Here is a 16,973-nt window from a genome sequence, read left to right on the forward strand (position 1 = left end):
TGTGTGTACCTCATCGCAGGGCACTGAATTGTGCCTTCTTGCGCCTCCTGGTGAAAGTGTGTTAGGATGCCGTCTGTCTTCCTGATGGGGGTGAATCTTATTGCTGCCGTTGCTCACACTTAACCACACTTGGCCACACTCGTGAATACACGTGTGTACACACTTCTGCTTGTGCCCACTGTGGCACCACATTCATACAAGCAGGCATTTCTTATCCCCTTTTGTAGAAGTCAGTAAAACCGGACAAAACTAAAGGACAGGGAGACAGATCCAGAGGAGCAAGAAGTTTAGAGAGGGCGATATGAAGAGACCAGAGAAGAGAAAGAGGACAGAGAAAGACACGTGCTTGTTTGGGGCAGCTAGGGGCTCCCAGGCCATTCCTGCCTAGCTGGGCCTTCCCCAGGTATGTAAACCCCAAGCCAGCTGATCTCTGAGACGCCAGCACCGGCCTCCCAGACCTACCTATCACCAAGCACCACATTCCTCTCTTCACCCCAGGCTCTCCTGTCCCAGCCTCTGCCCTCCCCATGTGACCCAGCCTAGCATGGCTAGGGAGCGGAACTGTGCCTTATGGAGCTGCTGGGAAGATGATCCTGGGGCCAGAGCAGAACCCCGCTTTACCCTGTATTACCTTGCAGTTGCCCACGCACTGCACCGTTAGGGAGGTCAAGAGCACTAAGCTGGAATTGTAAGTGGATCAAGGCCAAAGTGGGCCTTTGAAGATGGGGTCTGAAAAGAAGGCTGAGGAAGGGGCAGTGTCTGTCCTCGGGTTCTTAAGGGAGGTTGTCTGAGAAACATATCCTCACAGAGATAGAGTTTAGGTAGCAGGTTGAATCTCCCCGAGAGACCCTGGTGGTGAGCTGGAAGGGGCCTTGGTTTCCCAGCCTTTTCATCAGATTTCTCTCTGAATCTCCAGGACAGCAGTAGGCAGGGATCCACCATCACTGATCGGTGGATGAAGAGAGTTTCAGAGGTAGATATAGGGCTGGAGCGAGAATCCTACCCCTTCTTCCCCTGACACCTGCTGAGCTGCTTAGGCAGGGCTGCCGGAAACGGAAGCCTGCTCCTGGCTTTGTTGGGCTTCCTGGGGAAGGGAGAGCTGGTCTAGGGATGACTCAGCACCCTGTACAGAAACTAACCCTTGGACCAGTGTGTGTGTGTGGCCTCTCTTGGCTTGAATAGGGGGACTTGGCCCCTCATGGAGTGTCAGCCCCATCTCTTTGGGCAGCTCGAATAGGGACCCACCTGTATCTACCTCTGCCTCCAGGACACAGCAGACAGCTGACCAAGCCCCTGGATATGGGGTTAGGCTCCCAGCCACCTTCCCACATGTCTAAAATGGGGTCCCCCACAGGGTTTCCTTTCCCCTGGGGTTGAAGCAGGTTGGACGATGTCTGGGTCTACATGGAGAGAGGAGGTCCAGCCTAGATGAGGAGCTTGAGCATTGAGGATGGGCCGGAGAGCCCAGGGAGGTGGGTTTTCCAGAGGTCCTCCATCCGCCAGAGTCCCCGGCTTTGCTCAGGCTGCTCTGACCCACACCCCCTTCCCCATTCCTCTCCCACTCTCCCACTCCGACTCCCGCACCCTGCCCTGACCTCACTGGGGCCTTTGTCCCAGTCTGTGAGCCTGTCTCCTGTGCAGAGAGAGACAGGGCCCCATTGTCTTGGCTGCCTTCTGCGACACAGTAGCTCCCAAAGACTTCCAAAAATGCTCAGCCTGTCAGACCCCCGTGGGCGGGAGAGCTTTCCCCAGGAGTTGCAGTCAGACCCTGGCTGGAGTGAGGGTCCAGGTACCCGGCTTCCAGCAATGGAAAGCTTCCTCTGTTCCCCAGGCTCGAGGTCCTTCCTGAGATCTCACTTCCTGTCTGCCTCCTGTAAAACTGCCTGCTTCCTCCTGCTAAGGGAGACCTGAAAGCCTGGGGCAGAGCAGGAGAAAAGGGTTGGGAAGGAGAGGAGAGAAAAGCAAAGAGGGAGAAGGAAGAACTCTGGGAGGAAACTCCCCACTGAAAGACTCTAGGCTCTTGTCAACAGTCTGAGTGGGTAGATCTTGTGGCCTCTGTGTTTATTCCCTGATGATTCTTCCTCGAGGTCTTTAGAAGCTGTTAACAGAGGGAAGCCTGTTGCTTGATCACTTTGGACTGGAGCCAAGGAGCAGCCTACACCCCCAGGCCCATGTTCTTTGGACCCCAAGTGGCATCTAAGGATTCTCAGTATCCTTGGCAAGAATGTCTATCTGCACCTTTATCCCCATCAAGGTAAACTGAAGTTCTCTTTCAACACAGAACTTCCAGGCAAATGAGGCCAATAGGGAAAGAGGGAATCCAGGAGAGATCAAAGGATTCAAGAGTTGGGAAGCAGCCAGGGAGGAGGGAGGGGAGGAAGTGGAAGCGTGGAAGATGAGGAGAGGCAGAAAGGGGGAGACAGGAAGGAGAGGGGGTCTTTGAGGCTGACAGCGAGGGGGTGTCTCTCCTTAGCAGGGAGGAAGGAGGAGGGGGTCAGACATCTCCCCACCCCTGAAACTGAAGTCTCCCAGCCACCCCTCCTGGGGCCCTGGGGCTCCACTTGTCAGCAGTTGAGCCCGCAGCTGCTGGGAGGTGGTTCCTCGACAGTGGCCCCCTGGCACCTGCCTCGGTTTATTTCTGGCGCCACAGCTGAGTCATGGGGGTGGGGAGATTGAATAAGGGCTGCAGGGAGGGGAGCTTATGACTGCAAGAGGAGAAGACCGAAGGGGCCTCTCGGACCTGGGACTCTGGGGCCTGGGGTCTGTCCCTCGGGGGAAAGAGGGCGCCCAGACGTGACAGCACGAGAAACAGGAGGGGTTACAGGAGGGGTGTCCACGTTGGAGACCTCGGGTTGGTGGGGTTGGGGCGAGGGTCGGGGAGCAAGAGGCAGAGTCTATTGCTTCTCAAATGTTGGGAAAGAAACACGATCTGGCTGTGGGGGTGCTGTGTTAGAAAGGGAGGGGAGAAGGGAGAGGGGCCCCCAGGGTGGATGGAGAGTGGATGTGGAATCTTTGGATCATCAAAGAGGAAACAGAGGACGGTGTTTTCCTTGTTTCTGATCGCAGACTCCTCGGGCCCTCACCTGAGGCCATTCTGTCTCTTTTCCTGCCCCTGAGCCAAAAATTCCCTTCCCTGGTGGCTCACTGAGATTCCCCTTTGCCTTTTCCAAGTGGGCCTGAGGACCTTGGAACGGGCAGCTGGGTCCTCCCTTGATCCACCAGAGCGACATTCACAGGACGCCTGCAGCTTACCATTCCCTCTGGGGTGGGAGCGGGGGCCTCGCAGGGACCCAGGGGCCTGTCCCCAAGCCCAGAGCCTTCTTAGGTTTCCTGGGCTTAGGTGGGCCTAGTGTCCATTTGCTCCCCTTTCTAGGGGCAGCCGCAGAGGGCACATTCCAGCTGAAATTAAATCACATTCCTCCAGGCCTGCCTAACAGGACGGCATTTCTGACAGCAGCTGTGACGCCGCAGGGTCGAGTGGCAGCAGCTGGTCCCCCAAGGAGGGGCAGAGAGTGGGGAGCTGAGGGGAGCCGAGGCGCCAGGGCCCTGGGAAGCGATGAATGGACTCTGAGTCTTTGGTCTCCAGTGAAAGTCACTCAGTGTGTCCGACTCTTTGCAACCCCATGGACTCTAGCCCGAAAGGCTCCTCTGTCCATGGGATTCTCCAGGCAAGGATACTGGTGTTGATAGCTGTTCCCTTCTCCAAGGGGTTCTTCCTGACCCAGGAACTGAAGAACTGAAGCAGGGTCTCCTACATTGCAGATGGATTCTTTACCAGCGGAGCTACCAGGGAGAGATCAGAGCAAGAGTTGTAGACAGTGCAGTGGGAAGGGTAGAGGCTAGGCTGCGGGTCTCCCAGCTGCGTGGAGCCCCAGGGAATGACCCAGTCTGAGCGGTGCTGTGCAGATGGGAAAACCGAGGCCTCCGGTATCACTTTCTGAGAGGACCCTGGACAGACCCCCTGTCCCACCCTAGACTGGGCTCCCGCATAGACATGAGGCTGAAGGGGCCCTTTAAGAGGCCACACTCTGAGCTCCCTTGGCCAGAGCCCAAAGCCCAGGCCTTTGATTTCCTCTGCGACTCTGGCAGCGGCAGCAGCCGGGCGGCAGGGACAGCATCAGGCTGGGCTGAAAGGATAACTCAGCCCCTGACCTCACCCTCCCAGGCGCCTCGGCCTGCACAGCCTTATAAGGAAGTGCCCCAAACAAACCGAGGAAGCCACCTCCGGCCCCCCACCCTGCCCCCACCCCGTTCAGAGGCTATATTTACCCAGAGGAGGCCCCAGAATAACCTCCCACTTGTCCTCATGCTGGGGAGGGTGGGGGGATGGCGGGAGCTGCCTCCTGGTTCCCTCCCCTGGGACTCCACCCTCCCGAGTGCTTCCTGTTGTCTGACCTCATCACAGTCATTCATTCATTCACTTATTTATTCAGTCTGTGTTTACTGAGCACCCTCGGGCCCCCAGGCACCATGTCAGACCAAGGCCACGCTGTCCCGGGGCTTTCGAGACAACACCGTCTCCGAGGGACCACAGTCCCCTGGTCCTCCTTCTCAGGCTCCTGCCCAAGTGTCTCCCCCCAGCTAGAGTTCCTGGGGGCTCTGTCCTGGGTGACCTCTAGGCCAGAAGTAAAGTGAAGTGTTACTCACTCAGTCGTGTCCGACTCTTTGTGACCCCTTGGACTGTAGCCCAACAGGGTCCCCTGTCCACGGAATTCTCCAGGCAAGAATACTGGACTGGGTTGCCATTTCCTTCTTCAGGGGATCTTCCTGACCCAGGGATTGAACCTGGGTCTCCTGTATCACGAGCAGATTCTTTGCCATCTGAGCCTCTACCCTTCCGTCTCCCACAATGGATCACCAAGTCCTGAGACTCTGCTTCCCTTCCGAGCTTGCTCTCCAGCCCCACTGCTACCTTCATCCCCTGCCTGGACCACAGCAAGACCCTGAAGCCGTTCTGCCTACCCCAATCCACTCTCACTCTGCAGCTGGAAAGTTCTATTTAATACGCAAACCTGGTCTTGTCATCTCACTGCTTCAGAGGAGACCCATTGCCCTTAGGATGAAAGCCATATTTCCTGGCTGCCTAGGGAGGCCTTAGACCCCTGGCCCCCAGCTCCTCTTTAGCCTTATTGTGAACTTTTTTACCCCTCACTCTCCACCTTCTGGTCACACAAGCCTTCGTTCTGTCCCTCAAATGCCCAAACTTGTCTTCCTGCCCCAGGATTTTGCACATGCTGTTCCCTCTGGCTAGAATCCTTTCCCTCCCTTTCCTCGTGCCTCCTCCTCCTTACACTGGCCAGCTCCAGCTCCTCTTTTAGGCTCCTAGAGTAGCCTTCCCTGACCACCTCCTCCCAGCCTCCCCCGGCTCAGATCAGGTGGGCGCCTGCTGTGTGCTCCCGCAGTCTCCTGCCTGTCTCCATTTCCGAATATGATTTCCACTCAGAAGCCCCTGTTCAGTTAGAAGGCAGAGCTCCCAGGGCCAGGAACCCTGGACTCCCACTGCTTGCGTGGTCCGTGGAGCATAGTACATGCCCCGTTAGCAGCTGACAGGCCCTGTTTCTGCCCAACCGTCGTTTCTCCAGCTGCACAGAATTCCACTGCCATGGCATACCTCCTTTAGAGAGCCCTCACTTCTGTCTGACATTCCTCCTCTTGTTAGAGACGGTCAGCAGAAATGGCTATAGTTTGGGTAGTTATGCAGGGGACCAGGGGCCCTGGTGTGTGTGTGTTGGGTGGGTGGCAGGATGGCCCAGACACAGGGAAGGACTCACCCTCTGTCCTTGGCCCTTTGCCTAAGTGGGGGTGCCCGAGGGCCTGGGGAGACCAAGTACAGGGCTCGTCTGTCCCATCAGAGGAGCAGGGAGGGGGCCTTATTTGCCCGGATGCCAGTGTGCTGGCCCCCAGCCTGGCAGCCTGGTGAGATCAGACATGGCCTTGTTAGCAATGGGCACAGGAAGGAGAGTGGAGGCCAGGAGGGCCGCCAGCATCCTAGACCCCAAGGGCCAGGGTGTGTGTGAAATGGAAGCCTAGATAACCAACACAGAGACTCCCAGACGGCGGAGAAGGTGTAGGGAGAGAAGCAGACAGTGGGGTCCTGTCGGGGGCCTCCTGTCCACCTCCTCCTTGTCGGGAGGACGAGCTGAAGTCAGAGGGGTTGAGATTTCATCTTCTCATCTTCCCTTGGCCTCAGCCTGAGGCCCGAGAAAAGAAAGGCAGGCCGCCTCTGGCCTTGGGATTGTCTCTGCAACGGGGAACATTCATCTGGCAGCTCCTGCCCCACCCCCACCCAGAGTATTTAGAGGTGTCGCTGGCCTGCTCTTCCCTCCAGAGCTCAGATGGGGAGTGGCTTCTATTTGGGTATCCTGACTACAAGGCCGTCAAGCCCAGCCTAATCCAGGCACCCCTGGTCCCTCCTGGCCCTATACAGGGACCCAGAGAACTCCTGGGAAATGGGGGGTGTTCTTGGGAAGATGCTGTGGCTGGGTGGACCCCCAGTCTGACCCCAGGCATCAGCGTACCCCATCATTGCTCTTTCATTTCACCCGACAGCTTCAGTTTATCCCCCCTCACCCCCATTTTCTTGTCTTCCCTGTCTCCTGCTTCCGCTTGCAAGGAGGTCCTACTGAAGATCTAACCTGTAACCCACTGGCTTCCCCTAGCCTGCTCCCTGCTCTCTCTGCCCTGGGAGGCCCATGTCTGTCATTGTGTGGCAGAATCTGAGGTTCAGAGAAGTTGAGCACTGACCTGAGGCCACACAGCCAGACTGAGGCAGAACAGACCTCCTTCTTCCCTCACCCGGCTCTGACCCGGCCAGTCTGAGCAGACACCAAGACCAGACAATTGTTTGGGTTTGGGGGCAAGGGGGCTTATTATGCTGGCGGCACTGAGGGGCTGGCAGGGAGGACATGCGAGGGTGGGGGTGGCCCCAAGCCCTAATCCCTGTAATCAGCGCTGTGGACAGAGATGATGACAAGCCTGGCTTCTGCAGGCGCCAAGGTCACCTGGGTTGGCACCCCCAGTCCCCGACCAAGCAGCACCCCCAGCCTTCCCCGGGTCCCCAGCACTCCTGCCTGCAGCCTTCATCTGCCTGGCTTGTCTCCACCGTGAGGCCTTCCAGAATCTTCTCTCCCCAGCAGGCAGCCCCTCCCCAACACCAGCATCTCCTGCTCCCCTCTACCCCGGCTCTTCTGCCTGTGTCAACCCTGAGGCCCCCCTGAATTGAGGAAGGAAGAGTCCAGACTTTGTAGGCGGAGGCATTACTTTATTCAGGCAGGGATGAGGCAGACGGGGCCATAACATGGCAGGTCTATGGGGGGGGTCAGAACCCAGGAGCACCCCCTCACCCTCATTAGCCACCGGCCAACCATCTCATGAGGGTGCAGGGAGGAAGGGCAGAGCTGGCAAGCCCTGGCACACGCACCACCACAGCCCCTCCCTTTGGAGGGGCCGCTGAGCCCTGGCCTTTCCCAGCTAATGGGATGGGAGGAAAGGAGCTGCAGTGGGAAGGAGGGACTAGTCCTACAGATTCAGTTGGCTTCAGCCCCACGGGACAGTGCAGGCAGGCTGTCCCTGCTATGCAGAGGCCAGGGGGCTGGCATCTATTCCCGGAGTCTCCACGCTTGGACCGGGCCCCTTTGCCACACCCGTTTCCCCTTGGCCAGCCGGGCCTCTGGGATAGAAACCACAGGTCAAGAGAGTGCAGGTTAAGGGTGCTGCCCCGAGCAGGGAGGGGGTCGGGCACGCCCCTCCGCCCAATGCCTCCGTGCGGGAGAGCTCTCTCTAGTCCTCCCCTGAGGACCAGGAGTCTCCATCACCTCCTCTCTGACTGAACTTCAGGAACTGGCCTTGGCCCAGGTGAAGAGGAGCCCCTGCCCAAGGGGCCTTCAGGGAAGCCCCCTCCTCCTCTGAGGGGCTCCCTCGGTCCCCCCCAGCCGCCCCCGGTTTCCCCTGGCCTCCCCCCTCGGACTGCTCCAGCCCGTTCACCACGCCCCCATTCACGCGCTCCAGCTCTTCCTTCAGGCTGGGGCCTGGGCCACCACCATCAAGGGTGTCCTCCACCCCACTGAGGGTCCCCAGAGGGCCAGGGGCCTGGTCCTCCGGCTCCAGGGGAGCAGCATCAGACTCCTCCTCTGAGCCCGAGGCCTCAGTGCTGTTCTGGGACTCGGTCTCCAGGGCAGTCATGGGGGGGTCGGGTGCTGCGCCCCCTGGGACATTGTCCCAGGGGGGCACACTGACACCCACAGTCTCAGACCCCAGGAGGGGTCCTCCCTGAGGGCCGCTCGGGGTGGGGGGGCTGCCCACAGAGGGCGCTGGCCCCCAGCGCCCTGGCCCTGGCTCCCTCCCCTCTTCTTCCTCTCCCTCCTCCCCGCTCTCTTCATCTGCAAATCCGTCAGATTCTCCATCAGGATCCCAGGCTGCAGGCTCCAGGAGCAGCTGGGGCACTTGGCTCAGGGGTTCTTCCCCTTCCCCCTCCCCGGAGACCCCGGGAAGGAGAGAAGCCTCAGTCCCCAGGTCCTCAAACTCTTCCGACAGCTCAGAGTCACGGCCACGTTCCTCCTCAGCTCCCTCCTCTTCTTCCTCCTCTGAGGGCTGGGCCCCAAGGCCCTTGGAGGCTGGGACCGCAGGACCCCAGCCTTCCTTTCCGGGCTCCCCTTGAGGGGAGGGCCTCTGCTCTCCAGGCAGGTCCCACTTGGGCGAAGCGGGGGACCTGAGGTAGAGGCCTAGGGGAGTGGAGTCAGGAAGGGTCTCCCCTAGCTCATCCGCCTCGCTCTCTTCTCTGCTCTCCTCCCCTTCCTCCTGGAGGCCCTCAGGGATCCCCCCAGAGCCCAGATCCTCCTGCTCACCCTCTGCCTTTCCCAGAACCTCAGCCCTACCCTCCAGCCCCCAGCTGGCCTCTTGGTTCCCCTCAGCCAGGGGCTGGGGCCCAGGGGCATCTTCAGGGATTAGGCTGGTTGAGCAGGACTCAGTGGGCCTCAGACTGGGGGGCCCCAGCAGCGATTTGGCATCCTCCTCGGCTCCCTCTGACCCCAGGGGCCTGGGCTGGGGGGTATCACTTCCCTCGTGGCACAAGGTCTCAGCTGAGACTGGCTCTTCTATTTTCCCAGGGGCCCCAGATTCTGACTCCTCCCAGTCCCTAGGAGTCTCCAGTGGGTCTCTGCTCTTGCCCGGCAGTGTGGAGACCTCAGACTCCAGAGTGCCTGCCTCCTCCAGCTCCTTTCTGGGCCCTTCCAAGCCCTGTACCTTCTTTGCCTCCACACCTCCCTCCCCCAGGGGTGGCTCCGTTGCCTCCTCTCTGGCCAGGCTACCTGGGTCCTCCAGCCTTACTGCCTCCTGCTGGAGTCCCCGTTCCACTCCCGCAGACCTGCCCATGGCCCTCTCTAACTCCAAGGTGACCTCTGGGGAGGCTTGGCCACCCCCCGGGGCCACACCCTCATCTTCCAACTCGGGCTCCATCACCTCTGACATTCCCTGGGCAGCCGGGAGGCCCAAGGCCCCCACCTGCTCTGGCTGCTCCTCGGGGTCCTGGAGGCCCCCAGCGCCTCCTGCCCCTCCGGTGCCCTCAGCTGGGAGCCTCTGCTCTTTGGGCTCAGGGCTGCCTGGCTGCCCCTCACCCAGGCCCCAGGCCTCACCTGTGGCTGTCAGCTGCAGCTGCCCCTGCTCCACCACCTCCCCCTCCGCAGGGAAGCTATCCCGTTCTTCCAGTTCCAGCTCTGCCCCATCCCCACTGTCCACTCCAGCCCTCCCCAGGGGCTGGTCCTGATCCAGTTCTTGGTCCCGCTGCATTGCATCTCCCCACGTCTGCTGCTGTGCAGAGAGTGGCAGCTCCTGCCCCTGCTCCTCCAGGGGCCTCAGTGACGCCTGACTCTCTTCCTTCTCCACGATCTCTTCCTCTTCCAAGTGCCTTAGACTTCCCTTGTCAGCCTCCTCTAGAGACTGCAAATTCTCTGTGTTCCACTCTGCCAGAGAGCCCAGGGACTCTTGATTCTCCTTCCCTGGGGGTCTCAGTGTCTCGTGGTTCCCTTCCACAGACCCCAGTGGCTCTTGACTTTCCTTTTCCTTTTCTAGAGGTTTCAGTATTTCCAGGTTTTCATCTTCTGTAGGCTTTAGTAGTTCTGGAGCCTCCGTTTCTAAAGACCTCACTGCCTCTATACTCTCTTCATTTAGGGACCGTAATAACTCTTGATTCTCTTTTTCAAGAGGTCGAACTATCTCCTGATCTTTTCCAAGAGACTTTAGTGTCTCTGGTTTCACTTCTTCTAGAGGGCTCAATGTCATCTGGCCTTCTTCTTCTAGAGATCTCACTGCCTCCTGGTCTTCTAGAGATCTCATTGCCTCCTGTTTTTCTTTTTCTAGAGACCTCAGCTGCTCCTGGTTTTCTTCTTCTGGAGGTCTCATTGCCTCCTGTTTTTCTTTTTCTGGAGACCTCAGCTGCTCCTGGTTTTCTTCTTCTAGAGATCTCATTGCCTCCTGGTCTTCTAGAGATCTCAGTGATTCCTGGTTTTCTTCTTCTGGAGGTCTCATTGCCTCCTCTTTTACTTTTTCTAGAGACCTCAGTGGCTCTTGGTTTTCTTCTTCTAGAGGTCTCACTGCATTCTGGTTTTCTAGAGACCTCATTGCCTCCTCTTTTTCTTTTTCTAGAGACCTCAGCGGCTCCTGGCTTTCTTCTTCTAGAGGTCTCATTGCCTCCTGGTCTTCTAGAGACCTTAGTGATTCCTGTTTTTCTTTTTCTAGAGGTGTCACTGTCTCCTGGTCTTCTTCTAGAGCTCTTATTTCCTCCTGGTCTTCTTCTAGAGACCTCAGCGGCTCCTGGTTTTCTTTTTCTAGAGACCTCAGCAGCTCCTGGTTTTCTTTTTCTGGAGGTCTCATTGCCTCCTGGTCTTCTTCCAAACAGCTCAGTGACTCTGGGTTTTCTCTTTCTAGAGGTCTCAAAGCCTCATGATTCTCATCTTCTGGAGCCCTCAGGGATTCGTGATTCTCTTTCCCTAGAGGTCTTGATGTCTCCTGGTCTTCTTCTTCTAGAGACCCCAATGGCTCTTGATTCTCTTTGGCTAGGAGTCTCAGTGTTTCCTGGTTCTCTACTTCTTGACATCTCAGTGGCTCTTGACTCTCCTTTTCTAGAGTTCTCAATGACTCAATGTTCTCCTCTTCTAAAGACCTCACTAATTCTTGATTTTCCTTTCCTGGATATAAAAATGTCTCTCCATTAACTTCAAGAGACCTCATTATTTCTTGATTCTCCTTTTCTAGAGATGGCAATGTCTGTGGATCCTCTTTTCCTATAGGCTTAAGTAGTTCTAGAGTCTCTTTTTCTAAAGATCTCACTACCTCCGTCTCCTTTGCTTCTAAAGACTTCAACAATTCTTGATTCTCCTTTTCTAGTATTTTTAGTGTTTCTAAGTTCTCTTCTTCCAAAGACCTCAGAGATTCCAGACTCTCCTTCTCTAGAGCTCTTACAGTCTCATGGCTCTGTTTTCCCAGTGGAATCGATGGCTTTTGAATCTCTTCTTCCAGAGAGTTCACAGCTTCTTTTTCCAAAGGGCCCTGGGCATCTTGGATTTCTTTCCTGTCCAGACCCGCCTCTTCTTGCCAAGTTTCCTGCTCCAAGCTGCTCACTGCTTTGACCTCTACCACTGTTTCTTTCTCTGCCAGCCCCCAGAGTTGGCCTTCATCTTCCTCCTGGGATCTGCTGGACTCTCTAGACCCACTGGCTTCTCCACCTTTGGTCTCTAGACTGGAGTGGTCAGGGCTGAGGGCTGGAGCCAGGGAGGCACGATCTTCAGGGGACAGGCTTGGACTGGGCTCTTGTTGCTGGCCCCCAGGCTCCTCTGGTCCCGGCAGGATGCTGGCAGGGACGGCCACCTTGGCTTCAGCCCACATGACTTCTGGCACCTGTTGCCTCCCAACACGTGGTTGGGGCAGGGACACAGGGGCATCCTGGGCTCTGATCTCGGCATCTACAGCAGGGCAGGGAGCCTGAGGGGTGGGTGGGATGGGGGTGCTGGCTGAGGTCGGGGTGCGGGCCTGAAGGAATTCCTGGCTCTTCAGAAAGGTTGGCACAGGTGTTTCCAGGGTACCAGGCAAAGGTGAGGAGAGGGGAGTAGGGCTCAGGACAGAAAGCAGAGGTCCCGGACGCCGGCCCTCTGGGGTCCCAGGGAAATGTAGCTCCAGCTTAGGGTCTGGAAAGGCAGAGGAGGGAAAATGGCGTCAGGACACATCAGCTGGGACGGGGAGGAGTACCCTAATCCCGCTCCTGCCTTTTCTGGGCTGGACTAAGAGCATGCTCGTTGATGTTAGGGGCCACGGAGTCAAGAGTTAGGCTTTCCTGCTTCTCATCTCAGAAAATGAATCGCTCTGGGGTACGAAGAGGAAGCAAAGGTAAAGTTCTGGGGGAAACCTGGCCCCTCCTCTTACCCAGAAAGCTGAGCGAAGTCTTGGAGCCGCTTCCAGGGGTCTGCAGCCGCGAGTTCTCTGCTTCTAGGAGGGTCCTGGAGATGAGGGAAGAAAAGCTGGGTCAGCCCTCTGCCCACAGGCCAGCAGGCCAGCCAGCCAGCGGAACGTCACAGCCCCCGCCTGGCAGGCCTCCTCCTCACTTTCACCACTATCACACAAAAGCCACAATGGGGTTGTACTTGGCTCTGCACATGAAATCACATGGTCACACCCACAGATAGCACACACTTGCTCACACAGAGTCACACACTTATTTGAACACACAGCTGGACTCACAGACACACAAGCGGTTCCCACACAGTCGACACAGTGTACACACACCCCCACACGTCGCTTAGACTAGTCCCCTCCCCATCCCAGGCCTATGACCTCATCCTCCGGGTGGGGGGCCGATTCTCATGCTAATTGCTGCCTTTGTCCACACTGCCATCTGGAGGGTCTGAGGAGGGGGCTTCCCTGGGGCAGTGGGAATTCTCAGGCCGTTCCCATGGGATAGGCTCCCTCCTCCTCCTCCTCCTCCTCCTCCCCCAGGGCCCCCAGAGCTGGTTACAGACAAAAACAAAAGAATTCAGCTCCCTCTCTCCAAATCCTTTTCATGCCTCAAAACCCAGGTTAAGCCTGCCCAGACCTTTCCCCTCAGTGGTTTGACTAGGGGTCAAGGCTCTTATCTGGGGATCTCTAAGTACTCTGGATCCCAAGCCTTTCAGGGCAATGAAGGTCTTTGTGTCCATGCCCCTGCCTTAGTGTCCCATGGGGACTGAGAAGGAGGGGGCCAATTGCAGGGAAGGAGGGCCAATCAATTCGACAAGTTATGCTGATCATCTACTGCCTCTGTGCTCTTCTTCATCATCTCTGAGTCTGGTTAGCGTTTTCTCGGTTCTTCCTGCTGCAGCACCGCGCTGCTCTCTGATCTCTGTGGAGGTGGAGCCCCTCCCTTCTCATCCTTGGAGCCTCACTGACTTTCCTTCTCTGGGCCCTGCCTCCCCTCCCCTCCTGAGCTTTTTCCAGGGCCCCTGCTTTTGTTCGTCTGTGGATTCTGGGGGCACTGTCCTCATAGGCTGTCCAGCCCTGGCCCCACCCTGTGGGCTTGCCTTCACCATGGCAAAGCCCCTTCCTTCCTCAGGCTCCATCAGTGGGGCCTTGGCTAACAAGGTCAGTTTTCCAGGTGAGACTGTGGGATTGTCCAAAGCCACAAAGCCAGAGAAGAAGCACTTCCTTGGTCTCAACCTTTCCTGAGCCAAAAGGGTATGGTCAGTAGAAGGGCTGGGCAAGGCCAAGGCCAAGGGCACCAAGGCTTGAGAGGAGTCAGGCCCCCGGACATTCAGGATGGAAGGGACTTTGGTCGTCACCTAGCCCATCTCCCACCCTCCAGACCAGGAGACTGAGGCCCAGGTCAGGTGGCAAGTCGGTGCCACCAGCCCACACCTGCGGTTCCTCCTTCCTGAGGCTGCTCAAGGACATCACCCTCTTGGTGTGAGTGCACACACAGGGACTGTGCTTTTCAGCCCCCTGAGGGTAATGTTCTGGCTGCAGATGACCTGTAGGTGTCCAGCCTTCTCCTTCGAGGCTGTCCCACTCAGCTATACCACCGCTCTTTGGAGGGTGTCCTCGGCACAGGATACTTCTCCAGTCTTGAACCCATAGGAGAGCAGATGGGCTTAGGTGGAAGGGATCAGCCTAGCCTAGGGTCACAGGACCGAGTGGTGGCAGAGCCCCCACCTCACCCGTGGCTCTGGGCCCCTTCAGGCGAGGAGTCTGCCCCCACATGGACTTGTGTATCTGTGTGTCCGCATGGGTCAGGGTCAGGCTCTACCTGTATGTGGCCACCTCCAGGCTGAGGGACATCTTGAGGTGTGCCAGCTGCTGCCGACCTTCCAGGACCTGGGCGATTTGGCTCTGGAGGCCTTGTTTCTCCTGCTCCAGGGCCTCCACGGCCAGCTGCAGAGCAAGCCAGAGGTAGTCAGTGAAGGGGAGGGCTCCTTCCCCCTCACGCACCTCCATCCCCCTTGGCTGCTGCAGCAGCAGCTTCGCTTCCTGATTAACTTCTCCGCAGAGCAGATTCCTGCCTCCCCTACCCCACTCCCTGCCCAGAGAACCCCCTTCTGGAGCCTCTGCGAAGGGCCCCTCTCAATCCTATCCCACGGCCTGGCTCCTCCTCTGAGGATGCTGATTAAATGGTAGCACATGCGGCTCAGAATTCAACTCCCACAGGAAGGGGGAGGTGAGGGAGGAGAGGAGTTGGGTAACAGAGAGGAGGAGAAGGGGGGAAAGTGGAAGCAGAAGGAAAAACGATTAATCAACAGGCCTGGAGCCTGCAGGACTGGAAGCCAAACAGCCCGCGTCCCAGCCACTGTCTCCCGCTCGGAACACTCGGCCCCGCCCCCTCCACTTCCCACACGTTCTCAGGTTCTGGAATCTTTCTCCTCTGAAGGGGGAGTGGGGGATAGTGAGACCTCTGTCTCGGCCAGGCAGGAGGCTGTTTTCTCAGCTGCTGGTCACATCTGCGCAGTGTGAGGGGGAGCAGCTGTCCCAGGCCTCTGGAATGTACTCAGGAGCTGAAGAGCCCTCACAAGGGAGAAGGGGCTGGTGGCCCCCCATCCAGGGCCCCTCACCCTCTCCTGCCAAGGGGAGGAGGGCTGTTGAGAACTTGGAGACTGAGAGGCCAAGTCCTGAGCATCTTCTGAGTGATAGCAGAGCCTAGGGAGGGGCCCAGAGGCCATCAGGGTGGGAGGGTGCCATCCAGACAGGGAGGAGACTGCTGCAACGTCTTGGGCTCGGCCCTTCGAGGTGTACTTTGAGAGGACTCTGAACCTCCAACCCTGCACTAGAGTTGGAAGAGTCCAGGCTGGTGGTACCAGGCATGGTTTTCTAAGAAGTGGCCCCTAAATCTACAGCCACCCCCACTGCCCACTCTCCTTCCCAGGTCTCTGAACCCCAAAAGGACTTCTTGAAGCCTTGTCTTGCCCAGTCCCCGCCCCCGACTTCCTCACCTGGAACTGCTCAGTGGTCCGCAGCCGCTCCTGCCAGCGACCCTCCAGCCTCTGCTCCAGCGCGGCCCTGCGCTCCTGAAGGCCGCTGCGCTCTGCCTGGAGTTGCTGCAGCTCCAGGCGACCCTCGCGGGCGCCCTGCATCGCGTGGCCCAGCCGCTCGCGGGCCTGGCCCAGCGACGTCTCCATGTGCGCCACGCGTTCCTGGTAGCCGCGCACTGCCCCACGCCACGCCTCGCCCAGCCGCTGAGCCAGCTCCTCCACCTCGGGGGCCGGCGCGGGGGGACCCCGGGGCGGAGCGGGGCCGCGGGGGGCGCAGGCAGCCTGCGCGTTCAGGCCGGCGCGCTCCTCCTCGTGCGCCGCGCGCAGAGCCTCCAGCTCGCGCTCCAGCTCCGCAGCCTGGGTGCTCAGCCAGGCCTGGGCGCATTTCTCGGCCTCGACCGCACGCCGGCTGCGGGCCACCTCCTCCGCGGTCCGCTCCCGGACCAGCCGCAGCTGCTGGCACCTACTCGCCACGCCCTCCACCTCTTCTGCCAGGTTGTCGCGCGCCATCTCGGCCGCGTGCTTCTCCCGCCAGCGCTGGTCGACGAGGGCCCGTAGGGCCGCCAGCTCGTCGTCGGCACGAGCCCTCCAGGAGGCATCCCCGGCCTGTGCCCGGAGACCCCCGAGCTCCGCGCTGAGCAGCTCATTCTGCTCCTCTAGCGCCTTGACCCGGGCCAGGTAGGCCTCCAGGCGCCGGTTGAGCTCCCACATCTGAAAAGATTCCTCCCCCAGGCAGCCCTCCATCCTGCTCGTCTGACCCACCGAAGGTGGAGAGACTCTGAGCACCAGGAGAAGCCAGCAGCTCTCAAAGCTTTGGGGACGTAAGGGAAAAGACGCGGATGGGGACAATGATGGGGCGGGGCAAGGAGCAACCGGAGCGACTGGGAGTCGGGAGTGGGAGCGAGGCTATTCATACTCCCGCCAGCCTGGCGGGAAAAGGGGCGGGACCCAGGCCTTAACCCCTTAGGGTTCAGAGCGACGGCGGCAGCCTCTGTCCCTGCCGCCCCGGGGTACTGCAGAGCAGAACCAAAGGAAAAGCCGAGCCGGGAAAATCCGATCCGATGGCGGTGGCTTTCAGGCGAAGGAGGCAGTGAGGCAAGGTCATCACCCCAGATAAAAGGAGGTTATACACAGAACTGAGCCTGTGGAAGGGGTGCCAGGGGATTCAAGCTTGCGAGGGGGTGCGAGTCTGTTACTCAGGGCATCCAAGAAAAGTGTCAGTCATTGAATTCTCGGACTCAGTTTCTTGATCCATAAAATGGGAGTGCTGATGGAACTCTCATGGGACGGCTGAAAGGATAGATGTGGCCATGTTTTTCCTAAATAGCAAAGACTCACCCTCCTGAAATACTGGGAGAAGGCTGCATTGAAGACAGAGGTCAGAAAACACATTGCCTGGAAAACATCGAGTATGCGGCATTGGAAGACACCGCGTATGCACGCACACCCTGTGTCCTCAGTCTCCATCAGGAAACAAGGGCAGGCAAAAGGGTG

The 16,973-nt window shown here is 58.5% G+C and overlaps 1 protein-coding gene across 1 annotated transcript; it reads right to left on the reverse strand.

Annotated features, from left to right (window-relative positions):
• Positions 7,241-16,357, reverse strand: NES (nestin). Its single transcript, XM_018046299.1, has 4 exons — positions 15,441-16,357; positions 14,264-14,388; positions 12,412-12,485; positions 7,241-12,176 (listed from the first exon to the last, which is right to left on the reverse strand). Exons 1-4 carry the CDS (start codon positions 16,221-16,223, stop codon positions 7,780-7,782), a joined length of 5,379 nt encoding a protein of 1,792 aa, XP_017901788.1. The 5' UTR covers positions 16,224-16,357; the 3' UTR covers positions 7,241-7,779.

This window comes from Capra hircus, chromosome 3 (assembly GCF_001704415.2).
Source record: "Capra hircus breed San Clemente chromosome 3, ASM170441v1, whole genome shotgun sequence".
In the NCBI taxonomy this organism is placed as follows: domain Eukaryota; kingdom Metazoa; phylum Chordata; class Mammalia; order Artiodactyla; family Bovidae; genus Capra; species Capra hircus.

Bases quoted from the DNA above. Each gene is read 5' to 3' on its own strand.
- NES (XM_018046299.1), bottom strand. From the start codon at position 16,223: ATGGAGGGCTGCCTGGGGGAGGAATCTTTTCAGATGTGGGAGCTCAAC. The intron at 14,389-15,440 runs GTGAGGAAGTCG...CTTGCTCTGCAG, and splicing joins GGACCACTGAGCAGTTCCAG to CTGGCCGTGGAGGCCCTGGA. The intron at 12,486-14,263 runs GTAGAGCCTGAC...CCTCATCTCCAG, and splicing joins CTGGAGGTGGCCACATACAG to GACCCTCCTAGAAGCAGAGA.